Source organism: Grampus griseus, assembly GCF_964374135.1.
Source record: "Grampus griseus genome assembly, chromosome: 19".
Taxonomy (NCBI): Eukaryota; Metazoa; Chordata; class Mammalia; order Artiodactyla; family Delphinidae; genus Grampus; species Grampus griseus.
In genome coordinates, this window is record NC_139013.1 from 39,487,922 (window position 1) to 39,503,045 (window position 15,124).

At 46.6% G+C, this 15,124-nt stretch overlaps 1 protein-coding gene across 3 annotated transcripts in view; it reads left to right on the forward strand.

The window, feature by feature from the left end:
* PHAF1 (phagophore assembly factor 1) overlaps window positions 1–15,124 on the forward strand; it is a 28,839-nt gene that overhangs the window by 11,215 nt on the left and 2,500 nt on the right. For all 3 annotated transcript variants that reach the window (XM_082677966.1, XM_082677965.1, XM_082677967.1), the window contains exons 5-16: window positions 3,784–3,827; window positions 5,660–5,739; window positions 5,974–6,068; window positions 6,908–7,005; window positions 7,095–7,207; window positions 10,395–10,528; window positions 10,914–10,997; window positions 13,129–13,211; window positions 13,620–13,663; window positions 14,039–14,082; window positions 14,235–14,293; window positions 14,918–14,990. In XM_082677966.1, coding sequence (XP_082534092.1) covers window positions 3,784–3,827; window positions 5,660–5,739; window positions 5,974–6,068; window positions 6,908–7,005; window positions 7,095–7,207; window positions 10,395–10,528; window positions 10,914–10,997; window positions 13,129–13,211; window positions 13,620–13,663; window positions 14,039–14,082; window positions 14,235–14,293; window positions 14,918–14,990 — 951 coding nt within the window. The remainder of the gene's footprint in view (window positions 1–3,783; window positions 3,828–5,659; window positions 5,740–5,973; window positions 6,069–6,907; window positions 7,006–7,094; window positions 7,208–10,394; window positions 10,529–10,913; window positions 10,998–13,128; window positions 13,212–13,619; window positions 13,664–14,038; window positions 14,083–14,234; window positions 14,294–14,917; window positions 14,991–15,124) is intronic.

A 15,124-nucleotide genomic window follows, 5' to 3' on the forward strand; every position in this document is an offset into this window, starting at 1 on the left:
CAAAAAAAAAAAGGAAATGTAAACAAACAGCTTGCTGGTATGTAGGGTTGTCTTAATTGGCAGTCAAGTGCAGTTTACTAACACCTGTTTCAGTCCACGATGTTTTTAATACACTATTTACAAATGCCTGGACATGAAAGGTTAGTCATGTGACATCAGACTCATGCCTCAGAGTCATAAGGTTGAATGTGGCTCAGGGCAGTGGCATGCCAGAGCCATCATCCTGGTTAGGTTATATATAGAGTTGTCTTTCCAAAAGGCTTGGAAGGCAACATGGAAAAATGATCTGTACATGGAATAAGAATTCCTCATTTATGATGGTTTTCCAAAAGGAAAGTTTGATGTGAACATTCTTATCCCCACAACACCCTTGCCTCCTCTTGTAGGCTCAGTCATCCTGTCTTTACTGACCAGAAGTTCCACACTGGCAAAGGGTAGAAGGTGGTCTTCAGTGTGGCTTCTTCACAAATTAGGGGAAATTAATCTGGAAACACCTTTACAAAGAGTCATTTGTTTTTAACTTGGTAAATCCACTTTAGGAAACATAACCCAAAAAGATTATGGGGAGGGTAGTAATGCCAGATATTTACAGCAGGGCTTTTCATAGTAATGAAAAGCCAGAAGCAACCTAAATAGACAACAGTGGGCGATAGATAGGCAGCCTACCATAGAGTTACAGCATGGTGAGGACAATATTATATATTTAGTGAGCACTTAGTACACGTTAGGCACATGGCTGAGTGTTTCCCATGCATTTCCTCATTTAATCTTAACAAGCCTGTAAGTGGTACTTCTTACCAATGAAATAACAGAGGGACAGGATAAGTGGTCTAGCTGACACCAAGCTTTTAACCCTATGTTACCAGAGTGCAGTAACTGGCCACTGGGAATAGAAATGGCTTAGGTTTGTTGATGAGTATGGGAAATAGATGTGATAAAAGCTGAAGAAAATAGTGTAAGCATACTATGCAGAAAAGTGAGGAATGGGAAAAGAGATAGAATAGAACCTTCTCTCTGCCTTCTGTGGGGTCCCTATGAAGAAAGAGGGGCTGGGGCCCTGCCTGAGCCTCTGGAAACTGAGGAAGTAATCCCTCAGGTGCCTTGGTTGGTACCAAGTCTGACCTCACCCATCTGCCTGCCCCTCCATCCAAGGGCTTCAGAAGCTGCTTCTCCCCGATGCTATGTCCTGCAGTTTCCCCATCCTCTCACTTCCTATCTATGAGAGAGCATTATGGAATGAGTCTTCACAAGTCACAATCTTTACAGCCACATGTCTTTTCCTTTCCTATCTTGGGTGCTGCCATGTCTTCTCTTCTAGGGAAATCAAGGTCTTTTCCAGCCCAGAGGGTGGAAAACCATGGACTTCAGATTTCCCCAGCTACTTGTCCCTATGGCCCAGCAAGCTCCATAGGTCAAAATCTGCTTGTTGATTCTGGCAAGGGACCCAGAGTGCTGACTGTCTTGGAGTCCTTCGTGTCACAGGTGCCACGCCATAAGTGTTGGTGTGGGCTGTTGGCAGGTGAATGATAGTGTCACAGCAAGAATATTCTGGAGGCCCACAGGGTGAGCGATGGGCAGCCCTTGGGGGATCGTTAGCCAGCCATAGTAGTAGCACTCAAAGAGGCAGAGTGCTTGCCTCTGCTATACAAGCAGGGATTCTGGCTGAGGGTTGAGGCCTCTGCCAGCATGGGACCCCGACCTCAGTAAAATGGCATACCAGTGTGGCATAATACACTGCCATGCCCAGGCTTTCTGAAGGTAGTGTCATGAATCACAGCTATTCCCCTGCCCTTGCGTGACCTCTCTTGGCACCACTTTTCATATTTTTGAGCTTCATATTGCCCTTAGCTATCTTCACACCCAGCTGGCTCCCTGACATGTGTTGTATACCTCCTCTGTGCAAACTAATCAGCCAGACCTCAAGGGGCTTAACTCAGTGGTACCAGTGAACAGCATATGCTAATAGCGGTACCAGTGAGCAGCATATACTAATAGTGTAGGAAAGGGTAGATTGAAGTGCTACAACAGCCCAGCAGAGGGAGTGATTCTTAGCAGCAGGTAGGATCAGAATAGCTGCACCTTATAGTGAAGAGGTGCCCAATTTGTGGTTCAGTTATGATTCTCAAACAAAGTTAGAGACAAGTCTGACCAAGAATGAACTGCCTGTTATGTCTCTGTTCCTGTGACAATGCCAGATGCTCCTGTACCCAGTGTCCCACAGCCCTTCCCAGGATGAAGCCCTGATTGTCAGGGCAAACAGACGTTGAACCAGCTCTGCTTGTGCTTCTTCAATGGGGGCCAAACCTCCCAGCTGTAGGATACCAGATGGTGCTCTAGGCCTCAGCCAGCTATGCTACTGCCTGCCTAGCCCTTGACGCCATTGTCATAAAAGACTTCACAACGCTCATTACTTGGCATCGCTAGTGGCTGAGAGTTCGATACCTTTTCCTTTGTCTCATTCCTGAGTTCTTGACATTTCATCTGAGGCTGAACCTTTTGAAACTTCACAAGGGTCCTGAGGTTCTCCAGGTTTGACCAGATGCTCTTCGTTAGGGATATAGCTGAATATTGTCGCACTTGACCTAAGCTAATGTAATATGACTTGTTTTCTAGTAGGATAGACCTCTCCCTCCATCTTTTTTTGTTTTTGTAAACCACAGTATTTTGAAGCTATTTTTGAAAGGGACTTGATTTGGGTTTTTATAATGCAGCAAAGTATATAATAAAAGGAAGGGGGCTCAGTATCCCCCATACAGGTTACAGCCTTCACAAACTGCATGAATTTGTTTCTGTGAAGGGTTTTACTGTCCTGTAGCATGGTATGTACAATCTTTTATGTGACCCAGCACTAGATGATATCTAAAAACCTGATGCAGAACGTCTATGGACATCTGTTGAACAATCCACTAGAAAGAGGGGTAGGGTGAGTTTATGCTGTGTGTGTGGTATGGGTTTTTCTTCCAGAGTTAAAAATAAGAACAGGGGCTTCCCTGGTGGGGCAGTGGTTAAGAATCCGCCTGCCAATGCAGGGGACACGGGTTTGAGCCTTGGTCCGGGAAGATCCCACATGCCGCAGAGCAGCTAAGCCTGTGTGCCACAACTACTGAACCTGCACTCTAGAGCCCATGAGCCACAACTACTGAAGCCAGCGCACCTAGACCCCGTGCTCCACAAGAAGAGAAGCACTGCAATGAGAAACCCATGTGCCGCAACGAAGAGTAGCCCCCGCTTGCTGCAACTAGAGAAAGCCCGTGTGCAACAGCAAAGACCCAACACAGCCATAAACAAACAAAACAAATAAATAAATTTAATTAAAAAAAAACAAAAACAAAAGAATCCGCCTGCCAATGCAGGAGACACGGGTTCGAGCCCTGGTGCGGGAAGATCCCACATGCCACAGAGCAACTAAGCCCATGCACCACAACTACTGAGCCTGCGCTCTAGAGCCTGCAAGCCACAACTACTGAGCCCATGTGCCACAACAACTGAAGCCCGCATGCCTAGAGCCCATGCTCCCAACAAGAGAAGCCACCACAATGAGAAGCCTGTGCGCCACAACCAGAGAAGAGCCCGCATGCAGCAACGAAGACCCAACACAGTCAAAAATAAAATAAATAAAATAAATAAATTTATATATTAAAAAAAACGTAATGTGCAGTGCTTCAGGAGAATTTCAACTAGTGATAATTTTTTTTTCTTCACTACTCTATAAATGTCTTTCTAATTAATCTTTTTCAACTGCAGAGCACTAACAGCTCTTAAACATTTGCTTTTTGTTTTTAGGTGATTGAAGTATATGACTTGACTAAAGTAAAGTTAAAATATTGGTAAGTTTTCTCCCGGTATGTGTCATAGGCTTGGTACACAAGGGCTTTATCTACTACCCATATTAAGTTAGTAAAGGATTCCCATGTGCAGCAGTTCTGGGATTACAGCCTGGTGCCATGATTTCCTCGTGCAGCCTCCAAGTCTACTCAGTTTCCTGAGGAAGAGAAGGAAACCTCATTAAGAACACACTGTGTGTAAAACACTTCACATATGTGACAACTTATTTAATCCCACAACAAAGCAGGACCTCAGCTCAGAGGTCTGTGACTGTCCCCTGGGTCATAGCTACCCTTCCCTGCATGGCCTCTTTTGGCACCTCTTTATGTGTTCATTACCAACAGAGGTGGGACAAACCAGATACATCTGACTTCAAGGCCTATGCTAAAGAGAATGCCAAAAGGATTACTATTTGGGGGGCCAAAATCTGCTTTTTAAAATGAAAATGGGATGTATTTGTGCCTGTATGATGCACAAATATTTGAACCTCCATTATGGTAAGGCGCTGTGCTGGCATCTAGAATATTCCGTTCAGTAAGCTTCCTTAACAGGCTTACCTTCTCTGAGGGTGTGTAAGGGATCAGTTCCTGGGCTGACTCAAGCAGTGTTTGCCAGCAGAGAAGTGGATAAAGCAAATGCATAATAGCACTGACCCCTGCAGATTCTGATTGTCTTTTAGTCTTGTTGGGGCCTTCTGTACCTCAGGGTCTGCACTTGAGACCTGCCCTCTTAAGAGACAGTGGTGGGTAAGAGTGAGGGTTCTAGAGTCAGGCTTCCCTGGGTTTGGGTTATGACTTCTTCATTTTATTACTCTGTGAAATTGGGCAAGTCACTTAACCTCTTTGAGTTTGTTTTCTCATCAGAGAAATGAAACCAATAATCAGGTTGCTGGGTTAGGAAGATGACATGAGATAATACTGGTAAAGCATATAGCACAGTGCCTCGTTAAAAACAGCGGTTCCAGATGCAAGCTATTATATATAGAATAGATAGACAACAAGGTCCTACTGTATAGCATGGGAAACTATTTTCGGCATCCTGTAATAAACCATAATGGAAAGACTATGAAAAAGAATGTATATATAATTGAATCACTTTGCTGTACAGCAGAAATTAACAGAACATTGTAAATCAACTATACTTCAATAAAATAAATATTTTAAAAAGCAGAGGTTTTCCATAAGTGATAATTAATTTTTTTTAAAGTATTCTTAACCTTAAACATTTTCCTTAAAATTGTAAATGATTTATCTTCATGCTCATTATCTGAAATCATTCGCCTCTCTTTGCTCCCAAGCCCACCCCCCTCCCAGGTATTTTTCCTTTGCTTGGGATCCATTCCTCCCCATCCACATACCCGTTCACCCAATCCATGAGTGCTGGTTCTTCTGCTTGTTAGGAAAACAAGCTGCCTAGCTTGGCTGTACCCTTTTAAGACATTCATCCCTTTTTAAGAAAGCTCCTTTTCAAGCCAAACTACTAGTATGCATCCTGGGAAAACACATTAACAATGTCTATTTCTGAGTACTCTTTATCCAAGTCCAAATGCCATGGGGCTGAGGCCAGATTGATTTCCTTCTGAACTGGCCTGGTGGCCACAAATGTCTTGGGAGGTCCTAGAGGACTAATTCTCTGTATCAACCTCAGGAGAATTGACTATTTATGACCTCATTTATTGTCTCTTATTTAAAAGTTCTATAGTTAAACTTTTATTTTGATACAATAGTAGACTCACTCGCCTGTGTTTTAAGCGTAACTCTTCCAGCCACCATCTCTAATGATCTGTGAGCCCATCTTGCAAAGCCTGGTATTAAAAAGTATCTCTGTTTTTCAGTGGTGTGCATTTCAATTCTCAAGCCATAGCTCCCACCATTGAGCAGATTGACCAGTCTTTTGGTGCGACCCATCCTGGAGGTAAGCCAAGTCCATTTGATTCCTCTGGTCATCTGTAGCCATGTTCCTGTCGGATTTGGGGATTGGTACTTGGGTGTGAAGGAAAGCTCTTTCCTCTTGTTTTCAGTCTAGTAGGTCAGTTCAGAAATGAGACACAAGGAAGGTGTTGCCAGCCATTACTCCCTGCCAGGCTGGTTTGTGTTCACAACTTCTGATGCCATTCAACCATGCCATTTCTTCTCCCCACTCCCACAGTGTACAACTCCGCTGAGCAGCTCTTCCACCTCAACTTCAGAGGACTGTCTTTCTCTTTTCAGCTAGATTCATGGACTGAGGCTCCCAAGTACGAGGTTAGCCTTTCTCTTTCCCTGATATTTATTGCCCGGTGCCCAGGTGACATGGGTCAGCAGAGTACCATTGGAGGAGGCTGGATAGGTGCTCTTTCTTTGGTTTCCTGATCTCTGAGGTCTTCGGAGGCCAATGGGGGGTACAGTGGGGGAAGCTGATAGAACAAAGCCCAGGCTGGCATTCCCAGGAAGAGGGCGCTTTCAACTGAAGAGTGAGGTCGAGCTCACTTTGCAGAGGTAAATCCACGTCGTGTGCTTTAAAACTCCAAATCCAGTTTTTCTTAATGGCCTGGAATTTGAGAGAATTCATCCTTAGGCAACAGCATCCTTAGTGTTATGAAATGATAGCTTTTTGTAAGTTTTACATTTTATTAAAGGAGGCATTTCTACATTTTCTCCCTGATGAAGGAATGAAAAGCTAAGTAAAATTAAAGATGAACTTGCATGATTAGGTGAATTTATTGACCTGGAGACAGGTTGGACTGTGTGCTTTGACCTGGCCAGTTTTTTTTTTAATATCAAGAGTTTTAATCTTGATAAATAAAACAAGCAAACTTCAAAGTTTCTCAGAAACCACAGTCCCATCTTTCTACACTGTAGGTAACCATACCCATTTTTATAGATGAGGAAATAGATACAGAAAATTTGTACCAGGTAAGGCAGTACCAGTAGCAGAGTTCTATCTGAAACTGAGATATTCCTATTCTAAATTCCTTACTTTTAAGGAACTTTTAACGTGACCTGGCCAGTTCTTGAAGGCCATGAGTGTCAGGAAAGTGCCAGAGCCTGAGTCGGATGGCCCACAGTGTGCTTTTATTAAAATATTTGTCTTGTGTTTGCAGCCCAATTTTGCCCATGGTCTGGCTTCTCTCCAGATACCCCACGGAGCAACTGTGAAACGAATGTACATCTACAGTGGAAACAGCCTACAGGATACCAAGTACGTGTAGGGGAGCACAAGCTTCATGCTAAGGCCATGGGCTCCCTGGGAGGGAGGGCAAAGCCTCTGCTCACTGTGCCTTCCCCCAGGGCTCCCGCGATGCCCCTGAGCTGTTTCTTGGGCAATGTGTACGCTGAGAGTGTAGATGTTCTTCGAGATGGAACTGGACCCTCAGGTTTACGACTTCGCCTACTTGCCGCAGGTCAGTTACTGGCTTTGGGGTGGTGGATTCTCCGTTATATCCTTGTTGTGATAGTCTAAAATCCCACGTCCTTAGGATAGTTGGTAGAAGACAAATGGTGCTGATGTTTATGGTTAAAAGTTTTCATTTAAATTTGTGAAGGGACAAGACAGTCTTATTTTGAGCAAATCTTAATAAATGGCAGTAAAACTTCTTCCCTTGGCAGGTACATCAGCCTCTGTGTACTTATGTAGCTTTGCAGTGGTTCCTACGTCCTGGAGATATATCTTATGGGCTCAGTGTTGTATGTTGTCTCGTTTTCCACCCTTTGTGCTAATTTCTCAGAGTAGACTGGCAAGAGGAGTTTGTTGAATTGTGGTATAGCCATACCCTGCTCAGTTTTGTTGACTGTGAACAAAAAGAGTTGCTGCCTTCAGTAGCTGGTCTCTCCAGGATTCACGCCTTATCTTGTATTTTCTTGTGTGGACAATCTCAACTCCTTCGGATCTTTGGATTATACTTAGTGGTACCGAGATCCTCCTGTGTGTAGTTTGCCTCCATAAAGATGGCCTGGAGACTTTGAGCTCCATGATGGGGCTGTGCCTTAATGGAGTTCACATTCTAGCCAGTATTTGTTTGTAAGCTGGGGTCTTGCATCAGTCTCTGGGGCATCCGTTCTCAACCGTTTAGAGTCTGGTATATAAACTGTGAACTCACTCCCCTGAACAATTAGACAGTTCACAGCCTCCAGGTTAGAAATTTCTTTTCTTTTCTTCTCTTTTTTTAATAATTAATTATATATATAATTTTTTTTAAATAAATTTATTTATTTTTTGGCTGCGTTGGGTTTTCATTACTGGACACATCCTTTCTCTAGTTGCGGTGATCGGGGTCTATTCTTGCGGTGCATGGGCCTCTCGTTGCAGTGTCTTCTTTTGTTGTGGAGCACGGGCTCTAGGCGCACGGGCTTCAGTAGTTGTGGCTCGTGGGCTCTAGAGTGCAGGCTCAGTAGTTGTGGAGCACAGGCTTAGTTGATCCACGGCATGTGGGATCTTCCCGGACCGGGGCACGAACCCGTGTCCCCTGCATCAGCAGGCAGACTCTCAACCACTGCACCACCAGGGAAGCCCCTACAGTGATGCTTTTAACATGGAAAGTCCATCCAATTGTCTTGATCCCCACAATAATTTATAGGATGACTCATTCCAGGGAATCAGAAACTAAAATAGTCTCCTAAAAAGAACTAAGAGTAATTTACCTGAGGAGGCTTCAGGTAGAGTGAGACAAGAGAGGAGGCTCACCTGTAAAGGGTGTCTCCCCTGTAGCCCTACCTGGACATTCACAAGTATCTGGTACTTGGAGACATGGGCACACAGTCCACCTTGACAGGACTTTTGGTGGGTTCCATAGGTCACCCAGGCTTGCCTAAGTGCAGGATTTATAGACAGAGGTTAATGTAGACCGTGGTTTTTCCCAGGACCTAGTTAATGTACACACAGCTGTGTGTGTGTATGTGTCAGGAGTGGGATTTGAAACAGCTCTTATTTTGCCACTCAGTTTATATGTGCTGTGACTTAAGACTCTTGGGTTAGTTGGAGAACTCAGTACCTCTTTGTTTCAGAGTTTGGATCCCTGAAGTCTTCTGTATATAACAAATGGATTGTTATACAAGAAAGAGCTTTGTCAGCTATAAAGCCCTGTGTAGAGTAAGGTGATGGTGGTGGTTATCATGGTACCAGGAATTGCAGTCCTTGGTTTCTTGGCTTCCTTTTATAATTTTGAGCAAAACACTTTGTCTTCTCATCCACAGAATGGGGGAAATTTTACTCTTGGTGTGTCTGTTGCTATTCCACAACCACTTCTGTGTATGTGTGTGTTTAAGTAGAACCATTTCTGAAATGTATTAGGCAAAGTCAGGGTTGAAAGATTCTTCCCAACAGAGAAACTTCTGGCAAATCAGGTTTTTTTCTTTCTCCCACTTGCCTGGTTTGTCTCTTTTGAGTGTTAGTGGGTCTGGTGTTTGTAGAATTAGGGAGTTAAAAGTTAGTGTGTGCTTTGCTCTTGGCTCTTTTATAGAGTGATCTTCAGGTCCAGTCTCAGGTTGGGGGTTACCATTGAGAAGTACTTTTTTTTTTTTAATATATTTTATTTTTATTTATTATTTTTGGTTGTGTTGGGTCTTCATTGCTGCATGCGGGCTTTCTCTAGTTGCAGTGTACAGGCTTCTCATTGCGGTGGCTTCTCGCTGCGGAGCACAGGCTCTAGAGCACAGGCTTCAATAGATGCAGCACATGGGCTTAGTAGTTGTGGCTTGTGGGCTCTAGAGCACAGGCTCAGTAGTTGTGGCGCACGGCCTTAGTTGCTCCGTGGCATGTGGGATTTTCCCGGATCAGGGCTTGAACCCATGTCCCCTGCATTGGCAGGCAGATTTTTAACCACTGCGCCACAAGAGAAGCCCCAAGAAGTACTTTTTTTTTTTTTTTTTTTTTTTTTTTTTGGTACGCGGGCCTCTCACTGCTGTGGCCTCTCCCATTGCAGAGCACAGGCCCCAGACGCGCAGGCTCAGCGGCCACGGCTCATGGGCCCAGCCGCTCCACGGCATGTGGGATCCTCCCGGACCGGGGCACAAACCTGCGTCCCCTGCATCGGCAGGCAGACTCTCAACCACTGCGCCACCAGGGAAGCCCCCCGAGAAGTACTTCTTAACGTAAATCCTTGTATCTTGTCAGGACCTGGAAAGTGGCAAGCGATAATAGCACCCATTTATATATTTCCATAGCACCTGTGCTGCTGTTTATTGTACCACAGTTGTGATGGTCTGATTGGAATCTTCATGCCATAAGCTCCAGTGTGGGCAGAGACTGCACCTATTCTGCTCGCCATTGTTTCCTCAGCATCTAGCAAAGTGTCCTAGCCCATGGTGTCAATGACTGAGTATTTGCTGAGTCAGTGAATGACTTTTCTAGAGCTCTGTATCACTTTTGTGGGATTGAGTGAATCTCTCGCATTATTTTGAGTAGATAGTGATCTCTTCTAGCATCTCAGGTCCTGGTGACCTGGTACTTCAGCTTACATGCAGTCTTTCCCCTCAGCCAAACCTGATAATGCAGCGTGCAGCCACTGGCCTCTCTAGGGCTCCCGGGACCCTGGGCTGCAGGGTCACAGGCGCTAACTGGGAACCTGACCACCTGTACCTTGTTCTCTCCAGGTTGTGGACCCGGCTTATTAGCAGATGCCAAGATGCGGGTATTTGAACGCTCAGTGTATTTTGGCGATTCCTGCCAAGATGTTCTTAGCATGCTTGGCTCTCCACACAAGGTCTTCTACAAGTCAGAAGACAAGGTAGGGAAAATGTGTTTATAAAGTGAATAGGTGGTGTCTCTCTCTCTCTCTTTTTTTTAATCAACTTTAACTTAATACTGAGTAAATGTAAACTGCTGTTTTCCCATAGGACCTGCTGTATTAAAGCTGATGGAAAAGTAAATTGAAAGCTCTTTTCCGACCCCTGTTGGTCAGATTGTTGTGCCTTTCCTTGGAGACCAAGGCGCAGTCTATAGTCAACCAAAGCTGGCTGGGTTGTTTGGCACGAGCATGTGGGACTCCCACACTCTTGCTTCCCCAACAGATTAACGTTATACAAGAAACACAATTTGTAGACTCATTTAATCCAAGAATTAAATGTATTAAGGGGTTGGATTTTAATTCATTGTTATTTTTTCCCCAACAGATGAAGATTCATTCTCCTTCTCCTCATAAGCAAGTTCCATCGAAGTGCAATGACTACTTTTTTAACTACTTCACTCTCGGAGTGGTAAGTTGTGATTCCTTAGAGAAGCGTTCCATTTCTGTGGGAGTGTGCAGTGCCCCTGGGCATACCTGTGTGCATACATGCAGCTTTCACCATGCCTGGCTGCAGGAAACCTCGCCCTAGCTGGCTTTACCAGGGTCGTCTTGCATTGGCATTGGTACCCCCAAAGTAGGCCTTTCCTGTCACCACCATTGTTGAGAAACACTGGGTTCTCTGGTATGTCTTCATTTCTTTTCTGAGAGAAACATGCTCCACAAGTAGAGGCTGCAGGAGTCATTCAAGTTAAGATATTTTGGGAACTGCTGTTTTGTAGAGCATAGGACCCTCTTCTGGAGCCAAAAAACAGGTAGACAAAAAAGGCTTAAAGTCTGGGAGTGTGCTCGTGTATTTTTAGGGGATCACCCCAGAGGCATTGCTGCGGCCCTGTGCTCTGGACGTACGGTGCTGAATGGAGCTGTGGCCATCAGTGCTGACAGTCCAGCTGGTAGATGTGTGTGTGAGAGAAATGATAGTGTAAAGAAAACTGCACCAGCAGGATAGAGCTCAGAGGGCAGGGCTATCCTGGATATTGGGTTTTCTAACCTTTCAGCTTTCTAGGGCCTGGGACCCTGAAGCAGCAAAGAAATGGTACACTCCAGAGAGGGAGAAAGGAGGAGGACTGGGTCTGCCAGTGTGGAAAAGACCAAAGAGGAGCCGGGAGTAGCAAGGGAGAGGCAATGGGATCATAAACTCTTGAGGGTAGGATGGTGGCAGGAGGGAATGGCACTGTTGTAAGCTGAACCTCTTTTTTTTTTTTTTTTTAATGTTTATTTTATTTATTTATTTGGTTGCACTGGGTCTTAGCTGCAGCAGGCAGACTCCTTAGTTGCAGCTTGCCAGCTCCTTTAGTTGCAGCACGTGTGCTTCTTAGTTGGGGCTCACCGGCTCCTTAGTTGTGGCAGGCGGGCTCCTTAGTTGGAGCATGCATGTGAGATCTAGTTCCCTGACCAGGGATCGAACCCGGGCCCCCTGCATTGGGAGCGTGGAGTCTTAACCACTGCGCCACCAGGGAAGTCCCAAGCTGAACCTCTTTTTGAGTTCAAGGGCCAGTGATGATAGGTGTCAGGGAAGATGGAGCGAATGGACCAGCCCTGATGGGACATGGTGTGGCTATTGGTGGAGGGCTGGAGTCAGGGGTAACCCTGGGGTCTCAGGCAGAACAGCTGACAGGATGTGAACCTGAGAAGGGTGTGGCGGGGTACGAAGAGGTGTTTGATAGGCAGTGTCAAATCCAGGTCTGAGTCCTGGCTAGAGGCTAGCCTTTACTTCAGTTCCAAGGGTTGCTGACTCCCACAGAGAGGGCCTGTGGAAGCCAGAAGGGTCTGGCAGGTCATGGCATTCAGAATAGCCAGGTGCCTTGAGTCCCTTGAGAGTCAGGTGGCCCCTGAATCTTCTTGTTAGCCTGTAAGCCAAAATCTGTGCTTGGTTACTTTTTTTTTTTTTTTTTTTTGCGGTACGCGGGCCTCTCACTGTTGTGGCCTCTCCTGTTGCGGAGCACAGGCTCCAGACGCACAGGCTCAGCGGCCATGGCTCACGGGCCCAGCCGCTCCGCGGCATGTGGGATCTTCCCGGACCGGGTCATGAACCCGTGTCCCCTGCATTGGCAGGCGGACTCTCAACCACTGCGCCACCAGGGAAGCCCTTTTTAACATCTTTTAAAAAATATGGAACACTTTACGAATTTGCATGTCATCCTTGTGCAGGGGCCATGCTAATCTTCTCTGTATCGTTCCAACTTTAGTATATGTGCTGCTGAAGCAAGCACTCGGTTACATTTTTTATCAGGTGTTTTTGGTCAGGAAAGATATCCCTGACTGTGTTTGAGTTCCCAGGCAGTGGGAGCTGTAGTCCCTTGTGCCTTTTGGGCCTACTGGTACAAGGTTTGGAATGACGAGGCCTGTAGATGGTTCGGTGTATGTCGTCATCCCTTCGCACTCAGCCTCAGCTGTCCCCTTGATTGTTATTTGGGAGAAAGCTGTTCCCCAAGGGCATCCCCATTGTGGAGTGGGTGTCTCTAAGTTGGACATGCCCTCGAAAGCCCCCTGCCCTGCCTCAGTAACTTTCCCCACTTGGGCATCCTTGTTTTCTATCCCAGGACATCCTCTTTGATGCGAATACACACAAAGTGAAGAAATTTGTCCTACACACCAATTACCCTGGACATTATAATTTTAATATGTGAGTATACCTGTACCTGCCCCTCCAGGAAAGAGAGCTTGTGGCTTTGGATGTTTGCTATTTCATGGAAAGCAAACATTTCCTGAGTGTTGGCTCTGTTCCTGGTATAGTACCCATTTCCTTATATCTCTCCATTTATGCCCATTTTACAAATAGGGAAATAGATTCAGAAAGCTTGGCCTCTTATCTGAGGTGATAGGGTCTTCAGAGCCCCCAAGCTGTGCCCTTTTTGGTTTGACTCCAGTGCCCAGATCTGGCCTCTCCCAGGGAACACTGTGTCAGGCCCAGAGCCAGGGCTTTGGGCAAGTGTGCTTGATCCTGTTTTTCCTGGGGTGCAGAGTTGAGATGTGGGGGTGGTCAAGGCCTCCCAAGGGGTTCAGCCTTTACCCATCTGCCTTCTTTCTCTAGTTATCACCGCTGTGAGTTCAAGATCCCACTAACCGTAAAGAGAGGTGAGTAGTCAGTGTCCTCAGGGTAAGGAAAGGATTTTAGAATCAATCTCTCATGATGAGAAGAGATTGATCCACGCAGAGAGGGTGGCAGTGGTTGGGTTTGTGGCGTCTTTGCCCACCTGCTCCTGCCCATAGCCTCAGCTCCTCTGGGTTGGGCTCTGTGTTCTGGGGGCCACAGTGTTCTTCGTCTGTAGTCTCCTGGAGGCCCTCAAGGTCTTATCCTGTGACCATGGGATTGCTGGTTTCCAAACTTCAATCCCAGTGCATAGGGTGGCTAGGGCTGGGGTCACAGGTGGGCTGAGACATCTACCTGAGCAGGTGTGGAACTGAATCCGGGCCAGGCCAGATACCAACCACCCTGTGTTGTCTTTTCAGAAAACACAGATGGTCAGACAGAAACATGCACGACCTACAGCAAGGTAAGCTCCTATTTTCCCACCTGATGCAGTCTGAAAATGAGGTAGGCATGAGTCTGCCAGCAGTCTGGGTTCCCATGTCCTTTGGGCCAGCCATTTGTCACGGGTAGGGTCGGGTCCCTGCTAATCCCCTGTCACCCGCATCCCTCTTACAGTGGGACAACATCCAGGACCTCCTGGGCCACCCTGTGGAGAAGCCTGTTGTCCTGCACAGGTGAGCGGGAGGTTGCTGCCTCTGATCACCCCATCCGGGTCCTCACAGCCCAGAAGGCCCAGGGAGCCCTAGCAGTGGGTATGGCTTAATGACAGAAACGGCAAACTTCTGATGTTGCCACAAACATGCTTCCTGCTGCAACCCTGCGTGTTAGGACTAGGCCAGCTGTTCTGCATGTTTACTCACACCAGAGAGGCTGCCCCTTGGAATAGCTCCCCCCTCTCCCACCTATCTCCAGGCATGGGAACCTTTTTGCCTCTAGTTATTCAGAAAGGGAGGCAGTTTTGACTAGCTGTCCTGGGCCCCCTTTTCCCTATCAAAGCTGCAACCTGCTTTAGTTCACAGCCCAATACCTGGTTGCATCCTGCCTGACGTTCCCTCTCCCTCCTGACTTTGCACCACTCCAGTCCAACTGCATGTTAACTTTCTGTGCCAGCTGGACTATGTAGGATTTGGTGCTTGAATGAGGCCCATCACTATGCCTCGGACCTCAAGGGCCTGTGTGGGAAACACTCACAGCCATGAGGGACCACTGGCTAATAGCCCCCATCCCAAAAGGAACTGGATGCCCTGCCTGGCCTTGGCCTCTGTCTGCCCCTCTAACTGTGGCTTCCCCGGCCTCAGGTCCTCCTCCCCAAACAACACCAACCCATTTGGCTCCACGTTCTGCTTTGGTCTTCAGCGGATGATCTTTGAGGTAAGCCCTGGGGGTTGAGTGGCCGGTGGTCATGGCGAGGACAGGCAAGTGATTGAGAGGGAGATTGGGGAGGGCCTGAGGGCCCTGCTGGGCAGGTTAATCCAACAAGATGAGAGGAAATGGGGATACCACAT